This window comes from Gaeumannomyces tritici, assembly GCF_000145635.1.
Source record: "Gaeumannomyces tritici R3-111a-1 unplaced genomic scaffold supercont2.6, whole genome shotgun sequence".
Lineage (NCBI taxonomy): Eukaryota > Fungi > Ascomycota > Sordariomycetes > Magnaporthales > Magnaporthaceae > Gaeumannomyces > Gaeumannomyces tritici.
The window spans coordinates 2140471-2155771 of record NW_008804550.1 but is presented as its reverse complement, the minus strand read 5'-3'; the positions used below and the strand labels follow the sequence as shown (position 1 = coordinate 2155771).

At 59.4% G+C, this 15301-nt stretch overlaps 6 protein-coding genes across 6 annotated transcripts; 2 read left to right on the top strand and 4 right to left on the bottom strand.

Moving 5' to 3' along the window:
* Positions 1 to 601: 601 nt before the first annotated feature.
* On the bottom strand, positions 602 to 1461 carry GGTG_11113 (hypothetical protein; the record flags this gene model as incomplete). Its single annotated transcript, XM_009228993.1, has 3 exons — positions 602 to 792; positions 914 to 1138; positions 1323 to 1461. The coding sequence occupies 3 exons, from the start codon at positions 1459 to 1461 to the stop codon at positions 602 to 604; spliced, it is 555 nt and encodes a 184-aa protein (XP_009227257.1).
* Positions 1462 to 4569: 3108 nt separating this feature from the next.
* Positions 4570 to 5488, top strand: GGTG_11112 (hypothetical protein; the record flags this gene model as incomplete). Its single annotated transcript, XM_009228992.1, has 4 exons — positions 4570 to 4631; positions 4821 to 4910; positions 5054 to 5358; positions 5463 to 5488. The coding sequence occupies 4 exons, from the start codon at positions 4570 to 4572 to the stop codon at positions 5486 to 5488; spliced, it is 483 nt and encodes a 160-aa protein (XP_009227256.1).
* A 1434-nt stretch (positions 5489 to 6922) lies between these two features.
* GGTG_11111 (hypothetical protein) lies at positions 6923 to 7141 on the bottom strand (the record flags this gene model as incomplete). The annotated part of the gene is made up of 1 exon (XM_009228991.1): positions 6923 to 7141. The coding sequence occupies one exon, from the start codon at positions 7139 to 7141 to the stop codon at positions 6923 to 6925; it is 219 nt and encodes a 72-aa protein (XP_009227255.1).
* A 286-nt stretch (positions 7142 to 7427) lies between these two features.
* On the bottom strand, positions 7428 to 8859 carry GGTG_11110 (hypothetical protein; the record flags this gene model as incomplete). Its single annotated transcript, XM_009228990.1, has 4 exons — positions 7428 to 8194; positions 8253 to 8368; positions 8428 to 8542; positions 8604 to 8859. 4 exons carry the CDS (start codon positions 8857 to 8859, stop codon positions 7428 to 7430), a joined length of 1254 nt encoding a protein of 417 aa, XP_009227254.1.
* Positions 8860 to 9142: 283 nt separating this feature from the next.
* GGTG_11109 (hypothetical protein) lies at positions 9143 to 11898 on the top strand. The gene is made up of 5 exons (XM_009228989.1): positions 9143 to 9265; positions 10001 to 10201; positions 10720 to 10953; positions 11032 to 11108; positions 11237 to 11898. The coding sequence occupies exons 1-5, from the start codon at positions 9182 to 9184 to the stop codon at positions 11805 to 11807; spliced, it is 1167 nt and encodes a 388-aa protein (XP_009227253.1). The 5' UTR covers positions 9143 to 9181; the 3' UTR covers positions 11808 to 11898.
* Positions 11811 to 15130, bottom strand: GGTG_11108 (hypothetical protein). Its single transcript, XM_009228988.1, has 5 exons — positions 14447 to 15130; positions 14112 to 14383; positions 13673 to 14043; positions 12867 to 13585; positions 11811 to 12781 (listed from the first exon to the last, which is right to left on the bottom strand). Exons 1-5 carry the CDS (start codon positions 14731 to 14733, stop codon positions 11968 to 11970), a joined length of 2463 nt encoding a protein of 820 aa, XP_009227252.1. The 5' UTR covers positions 14734 to 15130; the 3' UTR covers positions 11811 to 11967.
* Positions 15131 to 15301: the final 171 nt, after the last annotated feature.

The window sequence follows — 15301 nt, the reverse complement described above, 5'->3', positions numbered from 1 at the left end:
GCGATCCGCTGCGGCTCGGGGCGCGGGGTGCCGTGGTAGCCACTCGGGTGCGGGAGCTGGGGAGGGCAAGGCTGGGGTAGGTTGAAGGGGAGGGCTGGATAGTTAAAAAGACATTTATCAATAGCAATATATATACGAAGCAGTGACGCTGCCTACGGGCATGGATCTACATCCCGCTTCGGGTCAGAAATCGCCCCCGCCTGAAGTAGTTAGCCATGACATATCGTCAGACCCAAGCCGTGATCCCGATAAACGTTGATACTCACACGAGCTGAAACAAGTGAGTGCGTGTAAAGGGGCATCGGGGAGTCCGTTGTCACTCAAGATATCTCGACATCTGCCGTCGGGAGGATCAACAACCACAAATGGCATTCTGACCTCGTCATTTTGATTCGTGCCTACAGGCGGGGTTGACGATTACTGCTTCTGATACTATTTCACATGGAAAAGAGATCATCCGTCACCCCCCGACTTGAGGTGATCTTGCTCTTCTCCAGTCCTCCCCCTGCCCTCAGGTTGCCCATATCGAAGTTCGGCTTTGCATAGATTCCCATCCCCCGTCCCCCCGGACGCGCTGCAACATCGAATTGGCGTTCCTGATTCACTTGCTCCAGAGCCACTCTGCTCCCTTCTTGATGGCCGCGCCGGCAGCGGTCGCTCCGCCCGCGGCCTGGACGGCCCCGCTCATGGCGGCGGCCCCGTACCCGCCCATGCCGGCGCTCGTGAGGCCGGCCAGCAAACTCCCGCCAACGACGTTCCCGACGGCGGCTTGGGCGGTCGCAGCGAAGGAGCCTAGGTTTTTGACAACCGAGAAGTCGGGGTTAGTTGGATATATCCAGTATTTCCCAAGCGACAGCACCAGCCATTTCCAAGGGTGTCAGCCTTTCTTTTTTTTTTTTGCTCCCGCACTCACCTGCGATGATTCCCGAGCTGCCAAAGCCGACGGCGCCGAGGATGGGTCCGACGACGGGCGCCATGACCACGACGGGCGCCGCGACCACGGTCAGGCCGCTGCCCACGGCTACGCTAGTCTTCGGATTGGCCATGATCCAGGCGCCGGCCTTGTTGAGGAAATCGGCCATGGCGGAAGGTTCCAGTTTTTTAGAGTTTTTTTTTTTGCGGGTTTGCGGGGAAGCGGCTTGGTTGATCGTGTAGAGGGCGGGATATTAGAAAATCGCCTCCCCTGTTTCGTTGCCAGACAAGTCGAACGTAGGTAGGGTGGTGATGTTGAGAATGAGTTGTTGCGTTTCTCAACTTCGGGCCCCTCTCGAATGTGTCCGACGTGGCCGTTGACGGCCCGAGGTTGTTGGCCCTGGCCTCACGGCCCAATTTCAGACCGGTCTCGTTGTTTGGTCTTAGCCCCATGGACAAACGCAGACCCATGGGCAAACGCTGAGCCGGGCTTTTTGATAGGCTCAGTATTGAGGCTACGTGTTTGAACCAATCAAACGAAAATTCCATTTGGGAGCCAAGGTTAGTTGCATAATGCAAACTTCTTGTCAAGCCGCCGGGCAGGCGACAGCCTTCTCAGGATGCGAAAGTCTTGCCTCTCACATTAGTACCGGGTAGATTTCAAATGAAGCCCACGTTCTTTGTCGCAAGCGGTAGGACAGCCCATCAACCTAGGATATACGTGCTCTAGCCAAGAAAGCCTCCCCTTTCACTCGGCACTGACTACCTCCGCAGCCTCATGCGCGGCCATCTAATCACCTTGGCCCATCTCCGGCCTGCAGCATGTTTATAGGGAGTATTGTACAAACTATCTCGACTGGCGGCCTAAGCAATACTGTGGAGGATTGGCAGTTGCCGCCAACTCGTTTATTACGCCCTTGGAACGTTGGCAGCGTATGCAACACATGTCGATCGCCATTAATCGAGACACAGTTCTTACGAAAAGCCAGAATGACACCTCGAAATTAAGAGGAGCTTTGATTGGTGCGCCATAGTCGGCGTGATATAATAGCTCGGCGAGATAGAGTGCAGCATGATATTGGGAGATTGTGGCGGAAACACACGCACGAAACGCGATGGCAAAACAAAAACCAAGATGGGCCATACGTAGGCCGGCAGTGACAAGAGGTATAAGGAGGACTGGGTGGCTGCTCAGGCATCCCAAGGTTGGCCAAGATGATTTTGCAGTCGTCCCTGCGCGTATGTGCCGACCCTGCGGAAGCAACGCACACGGCAACTTGCGTGGTGACGCCTTGCAGCCAGGTTGATGGCGTGCTCTGTTTCTCTGTTCTCTATGCTTGGGGAGAGTCTAACGCGCCTGGTGATGTGTGAGGTGGCGGGTATGCAGCTATTTATTTCTCGGTGCACAGTCATTTGCGGGCGACCATGTCAGTCGAACATGTCAATATCAGGCCCACACGATCAGCAGTGACGGTTCGTGGAATCGAAATGCCGGCATCAAAGATGGATGCAAGAAAGCAATGACGGGAGGCCGTGCATCAAGCTCCACCGCGGCCTGACCCAAAACACACCTATGCTCGGTTTCCCCTGAGGATCGGAACCTGGAAGGGTGGCTGTCGGAGGAGTGGTCACAAGGAAATGACCGGGCTTTGGGTGAGGCTTGGTGATCCTAATGACTCGGTCGTCTCAGATTGGGCATACGCGTGTAAGTCGGGGCGAGAGCCTCGTCAGCCAGCGGCCAGGCGACGCTGCCGTCATTCTGGCGGGCCCAGGGTTTTTCTCTCAATTTTTTATTTTCCGCCATCTAGACAGACAGGGAAGGTACGACGTCGTAATGTCTGCAGGTTTGGTTCCCTGGCCGCCAAAACGAACGCTAGCCGGTAGCCACATTACGGTGTCGCATCCCCATCTCGTTACCAGTTGTTTCGACCATGGTTGACCGGGAAGATTTGGCGGTCTGTTGGGCCAGCCGATTGACGACGGCACGAGTCCATGACAGCCAGAGTAGTGCTGCCAGCAGCGCCAGAAATGTGGCTGACACGATGTCGGGGTCAAGAGATCGAGCCGAGCGACCCCTGTGGCCCCTACGGGAGCCGTCATGGGAGCCGTCATGCAGTCACGACTCTTCCTGTCCCTCGCCTGCCATCCGCACACGCCGTCTGGGGCTGCCCAATGGGAAAATAACGGCATTCGGATCGGGTGGAGGCAAAGGGGTAGGGAAATAAAAGGGGAACGGGACATCAGGTCGGTCCCTCCCCTTTGAGGGTCCTCATTTTTTGGGGGCCGAGGATTTTCTTGCCGAGCGCGAGATTGGATCCTTATGGGTTCTCTATGGGTTCTCTATGGGTTCTCCGCATGGGCCTCAACTCAGATCGACGGGCAAGGCCGATTGTGCATTGGCCAGCATCGAGCGATTGAGGAGTGCATAAACTCGGCCGCACCCTAGCGGCCAATCAACCCCACATGGAGCGCCATCAATGCTAGGCGATGCCGCAATGCCTTTCAAGGTTGGCTTATGTGGTCATCCAGCAACCGCCAGCATTCCTGGGCGGCCAGCCACAAATTTCTGCTTCAGGACAAGCCGACCGATCGTTTGACGGCGCTAGCTGGCTGGCCTGGGCTGTTGCCCGGACATTTGCTAAAGTTGTGTTCAGTGCACCAAAAATCAAAAATGCACTTTGTGTTGACCTGCCACGGGCGGCGGGTTGAGACGAAACCATAGCGGTGGCATGTCAGCTGGAGCTGTCCCAAGGCCAATTGTCTTCCAGCCCGGGATGACCTCCTTCGACCCCACCACACCCTGGTGGCCACAGCCCCTGACCGGCTGGCACCACACGCCCACAATCTGCACCCACATGAGCCACAGCTCGCAGCCCACCGACAGACACCACACCCTTTTCCAACTTGAAGCCGCTAGGTCCTGTGCAGGTCCTCTCAGCCGTGTGCCTGATTGTGAAGCAAAACATGCAGTGCATGCACATCGCACTTGACACTTGGCCTCCTCATCCCAGCATCTTGTGCGGCGTGTATTGTGCCTGTACCGTCACTCCCACCCCTCGGGTCTCGTGCGAGTGAGCAGAGGGTATGGCATGGTATCCATCCCTTAGATTGCGGCTGGACACGAGGGTGTCTCTAACAAAGGCCAATTTATATATCAGTCGTCCAGCCGGCGCTCTCCCGTTCATGCCAGCCCTCCTCCGTTTTTGCTTTGTCCAGTGACAGCATAGTTTTGTGGCATTGTGGCAGACTCCTCGCCTCTCTGGGTAGAAACTTCCCCCATTTCCCCTGGCACCGCCTGCAGCGAGCTGTAACACGCCAGGTGCACCCTGCATCGACCGCCCGAACTTGGGGAGACGCGCCAGAAACGGTAAACCCAAACCCAAATAATTAGGGAACTCCGCCCGCCCCAGTTCCCCCTATTTTTTTCTGCCAGCCCAGAACCAAGACCCCGACCGACTCCAATTCCCAGCTGTCGAATCGAACGAAAAGAAAGAAAGGCTCCAAACCAACCACAGCAGTAACAAAAAGCCACGACCACACACTCCAATCCTTTTCTTTCCTTCTTGGTTGTTCTGTGCAACCGACCACCGCAGACCAGAGCCCCCTCGACAACCACAACACCACCTACCCATCCTCTCTCCCTCTTAATTCGACATCATGACTCTCACCGACGAGGAGCTCGACCGCGACTGGAAGCCCAACGGACGCCGCCCGCTATCGTGAGTTGCTCCCCGCCATGTCTCGGACCAGGCAGCTGCGAGCTGGACCAGCTGTTGGGCCATCGTGATTTGGGGGCCAAAACCGCGGGGTCGCCTCCTGCATGGGCCGTTCAACAGCTGGCAGACTAGCTGCCAGTCATGTTGGAATCGCCTCATTTACTAACAAAGCACCTTTTTTACCCAACACAGGACGATTGCGAGGTCCTTCTCGGCCGAGCTGGCCGACATCTTCCGCCTGGAGAACAGCGTGGCAGACTTGGACGAGCAGGTGGTGAAGCGGTGAGCATCTTACCTCCAGACCCTGCAGCCATACCAAGCCTAGCCCAGCACATCAGATCAGATGGCCACCCATCAGGCTGCCTCCTCGTCACGCACCTTGTTCTCGAACTCGGCTTTCTAACTCGCCCCTTTCGTCTTGGCAGGAAGCAAGAGATCGACAGCCGGACCGCCGAGCTCGAAGCCCTCGAGGCCCGCATCAAAGAGATGGAGGCTCTTCTCCACAGCGGCGGCAGCCCAACCAGCGGCGCCGCTACCGGTAACGCCAGCACGAGCCAATACCTGCGAGCCCCCGGTGCTTTTGACGGTGCCCAGGGCCAACAGGGGCAGGGCGAGCAACAGCAGGTCCAGGAGGACGCCAGCAGCAAGTACGGCTCCCGCCCAGGGACGGCCAGGGCCTCGCGTCAGGCCGTCCCCGGCGCACTCCCACCCACCCCGACTGAGAGCGAGGGTGAGTACGCCCGGTGTGCGAAGGCGCGATGAGGAGAAAGAATAGTCGCGGTGCGATTCTGCAAGCTCGAGCTACCATTTGCTAACCTGCTCTTGTCAATACAGACGGTGATCGTGAGAGGGATGCTTGAACACACCGCTGCCTGTCGACTGCTTGGGACCCGGGACAATTCTCTTGGGGTCCATTTGTCCAAGGCTTGGCCACCTTCTCGTCACCTTCCTCTCCGTGATGTCTTTATGTTACCAACGCACACGCACGGCTTGTCTCGACAACCTTCTCCCCCGCCACTCTCGATCGGACAAGCCCTGGCGTGCGCGCACGCGCGTGCGGTGCACTCATACGACCTTATAATAAACTCTCCCAAACTCTGGGCGGGCTGGCGTGGATTGGATACTTTTTTTGTCTACTTCTTCGTACGAGCGGCCTCATTCCACCCGCCCAGAGCAAGGCCGACGCTCTTTCGCTCGCCACACGGGACACCCGACACCATCTCCCCTCTTCCCCGACAGGAGCCCCCCTCATCAATGCGGTCCGAGCCCCACGACTCGAGCTCATCCGAAATCCCCACTCCTGTCAGCACGACTAGCTTTCCATCCCAACCCTGCCGTCGGCCGGCATCTCCGTCGATGGGTCATCGCTGTTTCCTCTCCCCATCCCCACCCAATGTGGAATCTGCCTGCATGTCTTCTCGTCGCTTTTTACGGGGACGCCAGATGCTAATGTGGAGAGGTGGTTTTTGTTTTGGGACTTTGTTATTGTTGGCTTTTTTTGTTTATATGCTTGTTGGTTGGGTCTGCTTTTCCGTCACCTTTTTTGCATCTGTTTAACACAAGCCACGTTGAATCATCATGGAAAGTGTTTCAGAGAATTGATTACACCATACCGTTACCACATCGTACACAGTATGTGGGAGGGAGAGTGAGGGAACACAGGGAATGGAGGAGGAGGGGAGAATCGGGTTTGGTTGCCATGACATTATTTCCCATGTCTTGGAGAAATACAAGTCAGCTTTCAGTACCACTAGGGCGGAAGGGCAGTTGGCAGACTTGCCATTGTTTTGGAATCGGAAATGGGATATTCATTGGGTCGGAGCCGCCTGCCTGCCTTGTTTCTTTGTCCATGGTTGCAGATACCATGTTGCTCGGCCTTTTTTCGCCTCGCCTTAGTGTGACTTTTGAGAGCAGCAAGCACAGATAGCCGAGAGCTTCTAGACCGCACATCTGCGCGGGGACCGATAACCGCCAACAAACGCTCGTGGGGGGGGAATCCCGGGCCTTGCCGTCCCATCATCTGAGATTCGTCCCAAAGGGCTTTGCTTGCGGGGCGGGGCGATGACTGGCTCCTGGGATGGGAGGGAAGTCGACCGGGCGGCGAGCCCCCCCGCCTAACGCAGTGAGGATTATCTGCCGGGTTCCGGGCATGCCTTGTCGTCGTCTCGGTCGGTCCTCAGGCACAAAGAAGGGGGGGGGAGGGAGTAGAGGAGGCAAATCAGTTGTCGGAAACCGGCGCCAAACGACCCTTGCTCAGGTAACCTAGTCGGGCGCGACCCCGCGTCAGAGTTGCCCTAGATTCTTCTCTGCAAGGCGGCGGCGCTACGGCAAGTCAGGTCGAGGGGAAAAGGAGTCAGGTCGAGGTGAAAAGGAGTCAGGTCGAGGGGAAAAGGAGTCAGGTCGAGGGGAAAAGGAGTCGGCTCGAGCGTCCGGGCGGTGTCAGTGCGGCTGGCACATCCGCCGTTGGCCTTGGACTCAGGCACCAAACCCACCAGAAGCGCATTCTGGAACATGCTCGGCCTTTTTTTTAAGCTTTGTTCGGTGTCCCTCCATTGGTTCCGGTGTGTCCGTCAAGTCTGACGTATCAATTGTTAATACGAGGAGCGTACTATAGTACTTGTCAACCTTCTGCCTGCAGCCAACCGTCCTCTTTCGTAGCGTTCGCCCATCAAGCAATCATCTAAACCCACAACCCCACGCAGCCCCAACTCCATGACGGCTGGACGGCAGAAAGTTTTCGCCTCCGATGCAGGCACGCCACGTGCGTTTTTCTTCTCCCTCCCACCAGCTACATAGTCCCTAAGCCTTGAGCTCCTTGTTGGCAAACCCGACCGTCTTGTTTTGCACGTCAAAGACGGCAAGCACCGCTTTAAGAAAGACGTCGCCGAGGATACCGAAGCCCAGGTCCACCGGGAAGGGCTGGATGCCGCCGTAGCACTCCGTCGCGGATATGTTCTGGTAGTTGAAGTATCGGCCCGGGACCTTGCCGCGCAGGCCCGCGATGTCGAACTCCCAGTCCGGCAGGGCCCCCGACTGGTTGCACGGGAAGCTGTACGAGGCAAACCAATCGTCGTACGTGGCCCCTGGAACCTTGGAGTAGTACATCTCGGCCAAGTCCGGCTGCACCAGCATCAGGGTTGTGCCCGTGTCGAGGATCATGGGCCAGGTGGCAAAGTACCAGTTCGGGTCGTCACCCACGTGGATGCCGTTGAGGTCGAACTGCCAGTACTTGGACGTCTTGTTCATGGCCGCCCACTTGATATCGCCCACGTAGTCCTCCTTGTCGACCTTGCCGAATCGGTAACGGCCCGTGTCGCGGTGCCGCAGGTCTGCCGTGAAGACGTGCTCCTCCAGGATGGGCTCGAGCATGTCGAGCAGCGACGGCTGCCTGGGGCCGACGGTGCTGGGGTGGTTGATGCACAATCCGGCAAGGCCAGACATGTTGAGGTCTTGCATGATCATGGACGAAACGTACGAGGCCGTTTGGATTGTCATGTTGGGAATGAGGAGATCACCAATCGACATCAGATCCCGATAGGCAATCCCGTTGGCGGAGCTTCCGTCGCCTGTCTGCGCATCAGTACATGTTCCTAAATCGGGGCGGTCTGTTGGAGCACGTCCTACCGTATAGGATAGACCAGGTCGCATTCTTGATCCTCTCGGACGTGCTGGACTTCTCGGGAGAATAGAAACGCTGGCCTGCCATGTGCCCGACAAACGTCTCGGAGCTGTACATCCACCTATACGAGCATCACTAGTTAGCGGGGACATGGCGCAGAGCTTCGGGGTTGCTTCGTACGTGTCGGAAGAGCCGGTGTCGAAGTTGAGAAACACCAACTGGCCTGGGTCGCCAACCATGACGGGGCTAAGGTACTCGATATCGAACTCCTGGGCCCATGCAGGGACCTCGCTACCTGTGAGGTTCATAGTCAGATATTGAGGCTGAAGAGCTGGGTGGGATGTCGGAATTCTTACTTCCTCCAGGTCCGTCCGCGCTGCTCAGCTTAGAGAAGCGCGAGGCGGCCTTGGCGAGACCATCGGGCACCTCAAGGCCGTACTTGAGATGGGCAAAGGCATACTCAGCCGGGCCATTGCGACGGGTAACACCGTTCGGGACCTGGTCGATCTTGAAATGACCTTTCTGCTTTGTCTTTGCCGAGGCGAAAGGTGTCCAGAAGCCGGCCGCCAGAGCGCAAAAGGCGGCCAGGCAGACGAAGGAGTGGAGTAGCATGACTGCGGACGTAGAGGATAGTGTTTGAAGAGAATGGCAGAAGGGCCGAGCCGGGCGAGGAGATGGGCAAAGATGCGAGGTCGGGATCAAAAGAGAGTGGGAACAAGGAAGTTTGGCCCGGTAGAGACGGACACCTGACCGACAAGAAAAGTGTCCGAAAGGCAACAGGGAGCCCGAGTGCCAGGTACGGAGCTGTATTTGGTCGAGGACAAGGAGACGCGTCCGGGTCACGCGTGTGGTGACGCCAAGGCAGGTGAAGCGGGTGACCAAGAAAGGCGTACGACGGTCCGGTTCCTGGGCGGAGAGGTAAGTGGCTCCGGCAATGTCAGGACGGGGTGAGAAGGTGCTGACCCGCTGCAGGGCAGGAAACGAATGGTGGTTCGGCGACGACCTCGAGAGCGCTAAAGTGAGTATAGGCTCTTGGTGGTTGCAGGAGAGCAACTGGTGAGAGGGGGGGACTGGAGTGGCGGTGGGAAGATGAAAAGGTGAAGAGAGCACAAAGTCAGGCGGGCCTATGGCGCGTTTTGTTTGGCCAGCCCCGTTCTTTTCTTGGTCTGGTCGGCGCACAGAGAGGGACCCCCAATTCACTGTCCCATCGGGCGTGGCTTCCTCTGTTCTGAAGCGTTCCTGCCGTTGTTGTGACATCAATGTGGCCAAGCACAAGCACAAAATCTGAACCGGCCGAGACGGTGGAGACGTCGACCTCTCCCAGCCCAAGGTATTCGAATAAGACTCCCGTGAATTCCCAGCCGACGCAGCCGGCCGCTGCCCTTGCAGGCAAACGCGCTGCTTTGGGTCGAACGGCTACATTCTCTGCTTGCTTCCGTGTGGAACTGGATACAGCTTGAGATGCACCGAGACTGTGTCACAAAAACGCAGTGGGAAAGCAAACAGCGGAGGCAGATCGGTCCGACGAAAACCAGAGACTATTCGTCACTTTGTAGACTCCTCGCCGGCTGGTACATCATAGCAGACAGGCTGAGCAGCGTGTTCTCTCCTTTCTTTTTAACTACGTTTCCTGTCATGGCCCCCTTAGACTGGAGTGGCACATGGTGAGAAACCGTGAGCGTAGTCCAGTGGCCCTCCTAGGACCTTGGAAAGATATTTGAACCGAGTGCCTCGGTGGTAACTGTACTTAAAGGGAATAGGACGGATAATCCAGCCGGCGAGCCCAGGCGGACTCGAGGCTGGTTGCCTGCCCGGAGAAACGCTTGTCGTCCGAACTCTGCTGCAAGATTGCAGTGACGTCAGCACCGCCGCCAAACACCAGAGGCATGGGTTTATCAGGCTGGCCCGTGGCGTGTTCTTCCACCTCCTCAGGCCTACAGGGCGTGGTCTAGTGGTAAGAGCCGAGCTCCCACTTGTGAAGCCCAGATCCTGTAGGTCTCGAGTTCGAGTACGAGTGTTGTCGCAGGTATCCCGCCGAGGGAGTAAATTTCCTGCCCAGGTATCCCACCGGAGGGAGTAAATTACCTGCACCCCGAAAGAGGACAGAGGATCGAAGTAAACCCACAAAGGGTTTCGTAACCAGGCACCCGATAGGTAGCCTGGTAAGCTTTTGCAAACTTAATTTTTTGCAAGTTTTTATAGCCCGCACCCATCCACAGCGAGGGAAAGCGATAATGTTAGTCCTGGAGGCGGCATTCCAAAGAGAAATAAAGCAAGGCACTTGGTGATATAATGGCCGCGCAAGTTACACTAAATCCGAAAAGGAAGCAAGCAAGATAAGGCTTGCCGTTTCATGAAACCGCGTTTCACGTTTGGGGCCTTTGTAGGTAGATACGAATCATATTTTTCTGCTCCAGTTTGTTACCACCACCGCGACTCCAACGCCGACTTGCTACCGGACTCTTCCCCAAGGCAGGGTGGCGCACCGCGGCGCTGGTGCGGTTCCAGCTGCGCCACCTGCCGCTGCAGACGGGGCTGTGCGAGGCGGAGGGCTTCGGCGCCGCCGAGTGCCGCGAGGCCGAGACGGTGGATCTCTTTGTCGACAACGAGCAGGGCCTGCGGGCCGCGCTCGAGGACGTCGAGGCGCTCGGGAAGTGGGTGCCCGAGTTCGAGGTGCGGACGTGGACTGCCGAGGAGGCACGCGAGGTAGGGTCCTGTTGCTGGCGGGAGTGGTTTCTTACTTACTGACCGCATGTGCTCCCTCAACTTTTGACTTCCATCTAGAAATTCGAGGTCAACCAGCACGTCGTCGGCGCCATCTCGTACAAGGCCGGCGCCCTGTGGCCGTGCCGGCTGGTATCGTCAGTACGGAAGGGGCCTCCTGGAGGAGTCCCCAGACGCCCTCTCCATCGAGACCAACACGCCAGCGACCTCGATCGACGTCCTCGGCGGGATGAGCACTTCCAAATCACCGCCGGAATCTCGGCAGCCAGACGCAGACTTCCCCTACCTCATCACCACGCCTCGCGGGGCCGTCCGCGCCAGGCACGTGGTGCACGCCACCAACGCGCACGCGGGCAACCTCGTCTCGGGCCTGCGCGGCAAGGCCACGGGGCGTGCTGGCCCACATGAGCGCGCAGCGGCCCGGCGCCGACTTCCCGCGCCGCGGCGACGGGGCCCTCTCGTGGGGCCTCGTGTACGGCGGCTCGGCCTTCGACTACGTCACACAGCGGCCCGGCGGCGGCGGCTTCTCGCGTTCGGCGAAGCAAGGGGGCGACATGGTCGGGGTCTACGACGACTCGCGCCTCGACGCCCTGACGGCCGCGCACCTCGAGGGCATCGTGCCCCCCGTACTCAGGCCGCGCTGGGGCGCCGACGAGGCCGCGGGTGGGCCGCGAGTGAAGAGCCTCTCTGGTCGGGCGTCCTCAGCTTCACGGCGGACTCGCTTCCCCTCGCCGGGCGGCTGGACGAGCGGACTACAGGGCGCAAGGTGCCGCCGACGAGGAAACGACGTGGGGGCAAAGATGGATATCATGGACTTGGCCGACAACCTCATGTGATGGGCGGACAGGAACGGCACCTTTTGGATACTTGGAGCATTGGAAAGAAACGTATCTTGGGCACAATTCGAACTCGCTACAAAGTAAATTTTATGCACCATCCATGCTCTAGGTTCCAGGTATTTGTACATCCCCCTCAAGACGTAATAAAAGCACCCCCCTACTGCTTCTTCTTCTCATCGCCAGCCTCCATCCTGCTCAGGCCGGCAATGGTCCTCTCGCGCCAGTACCACGTGCCGGCGTACATGGCGCCGGGCCCCAGCAGCAGCAGCGACGCGGGCACCGCGAGCGCCGCCCTGGCCGCCTCGGCCGTCGTCACGTAGCCGAGGCGGCGCATGTCGAAGACGCTGTGCAGGCACCAGACCAGGTTGGCGGCCGCGAACCCGAACAGGTCGCGCTTGAAGAGCGCGAAGGCCACCTCGCGGGCCGCCAGCCCGACCTCCCAGCGCGCGCCCGCGGGCGACCACGGCCACGGCATCTCGCCAAAGATCTTGGGCAGCGACAGCGTCGGCGACGAGAGCACGTAGCCCAGGAAGCCGACGTGCACGGCGGCCGTGCCGATGGCGGCCGCCTTGTAGGCCGTCAGTAGGTGCGGCACGTCCTTGTTCTTGTACATCTCGAGCTCCGGGTTGGGCTCGTCGGCCTTGCTCAAGGCGCGGCGGACGCGGCGGATGCCCGAGGCGATGAGCGAGGTGATGGGCCCGACGACGACGGGCGCCACCTGCCACAGCGTGATAAAGTCCTGCCACCTGGCCGCGCCGGTAATGCTCGCGGGCAGGAGCATGAGGGCCGAGGGCACGACGTAGCCGAGGGCGACGGCGGGGAGGAGGGCGCGCGCCACGTCCGGGTCGACGGACCGGGCGCCGGTCCGGTGGTAGAGCGGGCCCAGGGTGATGAGGAGGGTGGAGAGGAAGTAGGCGGGGCCGACGCGGGCGACGGTGAGGAGCTGGTACAGGACCGCCGTGAATCCGGGCCTGGAGGGTAAAGAAGTTTGTCAGTCATGCATGCCATTCCCAGCTTTTCTTAGTCTCCCCCATCAACACAGACTCAAAAACTCACCAGGTCAAAAGGCGGCCCAGAAGCGTCTGCGAGTTGCCCCTCCGGTGTGCCTCGACCAGCCAGATGAGCACCGTGGGCGCCAGCATGGGCACAAAGTACACTAGCTGCAGGCGCTGCTCCGGCACGGGGCTCGCCAGGCTGACGGCGAAGATCTTGGTCAGCAGGCTGAAGATGCGGTCGACGCCCAGGCCCGTAAAGGTCTTCCTGAACGGCTGCCCCAGCATGGCCTCGGGCAGCGGGCCCATCTTCCTGACGCCGTGGCCCGCCAGCCACGTGAGCCCGCCCAGCGCCAGCGCCGTCACGGCCCTCTCGGCCTTGGCGTTCCGGATCGGCTTGGCGGGCAGCTCCGACGTGAAGGGGACGTAGTGCGGCCGGAACACCTCGGGGAGGGCCTCGACCTTGACAGCGTTGGCGTGGATGGCGGCCCACGACTCCAGCAGCTTCTCCTGGCTGAGCAGTAGCGGTAGTAGGTGCGTCATGTGCATACCCAACTTGCCCTCCCTGGCGTACGTCTTCTGCACCGTCCGCGAGTACGTGACGACCTCGCGCGCGCGCTCGAGCCTCTGGTCCTGCGTGTCACGGAAGACGGCGTGGATGTCGGCGGCGGACAGGCTGGCCGAGGGGCTGGGGAGGGCGTCGAGGCGCTCCTTGAGGTTGTTGACAAAGGCGGCCACGCTCTCCATGGCCGCGTTGCCGCCCTGTCCTGCGATGGGGTTGACCTGTTTTTTTGCGCAGTGTTAGCAGTAGCCCGCACATCCTCCTTTCCGACACAGATCACAGTCCATCTGATGGCGGACAAATCTCACCTTGTGCGCCGCATCACCGAGCGTGATTATCCGCCCGTAATGCCACTTCTCAAAGGCGTGTTCGTGCAGGGGGGTTATGCCGAACGAGGTGTGGTTGTCAAACACGTCACCGAAGCTGCAACCTTCGATAATCATGTCGTTGCGGTGGCTGTCGACAAAAGCCTTGGTCTCCTCCTCGCTGTACTTGGGCGTCTTGTCGGCATAGATAATCTCGGGCAGCTTCTCCACCAGGAAGAAGTAGGTCTTCCCGGGAGGACCGCCGAGAACCAGGTAGGAGCAGCCCTGGTGGATGACCTGGGTGCTTGAGCCGGGAGGCAGGTACTTGCTGCCCTTGCCTATGCCGAAGATGCACCTGTACTCGATCGGAACGCCTGCGGAGGGGTAAATCGTAAGCCGGATGCTCGTTCAGGGGGTGGCCGGGGGGTGGCTATTCTCTCACGCTTCCACTCGTCGTCCGGAAAGTAGCCGAGCGACTGCTCGGCGGCCAGGCGCCGCATCTCGTTGCGGACCGTCGACCTGATCCCGTCGAGGCCGACGACGACGTCGCCCTCGTACCTGTGGCCGTCGGCCGTCTCGACGGTCGCGCGGTCCTCGTCAGTGGTGACCTTGCAGACGCGCTTGTTAAGGAGCAGCCTCTCCTTGTTCTTGACGCCGCCCAGGAGCGCCTGTAGGAGGATGCGCCTGTCGTGGAACTCGACACCCTGGCCATGCCTAGCACCGGAGTTAGTAGGAGGCCTGCCTATCTATGGGGGGAGCAGGCTCGGTAAAACCTACCTCTGGATGAGCCTGGTGCTCCAGTCCTCCACCGTGGCGGCCAGCACGCCCTGGCGGGTGACGCGGACGGTCTGGATGGGGTGCACGCCCTCGCTGAAGGCGGCCCTGCAGCCGATCTGGTCCAGGATGCGCAGGCCGTTGGGCAGCATGGCGATGCTGGCGCCGACCTCGGGCGTGAAGTCGCCATACGCCTCGAGGAGGACATAGTCGATGTTGAGCTGCTCGAATACGTTTGCGAGCGTCAGCCCGCCGACGCCGCCGCCGACGATGATGGCCTTGAAGCCCATGTTTGCGAGGGGGGGGGAGAAGGAAGTGCCACTGGTGAGCTAGTGGGAGACGTCACGGGGGCGGTTTCTACCGACAGACGGGGGGTGGGTGGGACAGTTGCGCGCGGAGGGGTCGCGATGGTTCGTCGATATGTAGTCTTTACCCTCTTTTTCTTGGCAACAACCACAAGAGCCGGATACCTATGGGACTGCGGACAGCGCTGGGCACATCTTATATCTGGACGACCAGGTACGTACCAAGTGCTCTCGGCCTCCCGCCAGCATTGGCATCACGCAACACGCCGCGTCTTGCCTGCTCGCCGGGCCTTTGGATTCATCCCACAACGCGACTTCTCCCAATCACGCCTCGCGGCCTGGGTTCGGGCTCCCCGGGTCGCCTCTCCCACCCTTTTCTGCGGCGCCCTATCCAAAAGCAGTTTAGCCGAGTTGGACGGTGGGGCCGGACCTTTGATGCCTCGGTTTTTTTCTTTTCGGGTTCCACCATCTTCCCCGAAACTGTTGGGAAAGACGGCAGGGCTGATAATGGACTACACTTTGACAACTTCAACCAAGAGATCCATGGAGCTGA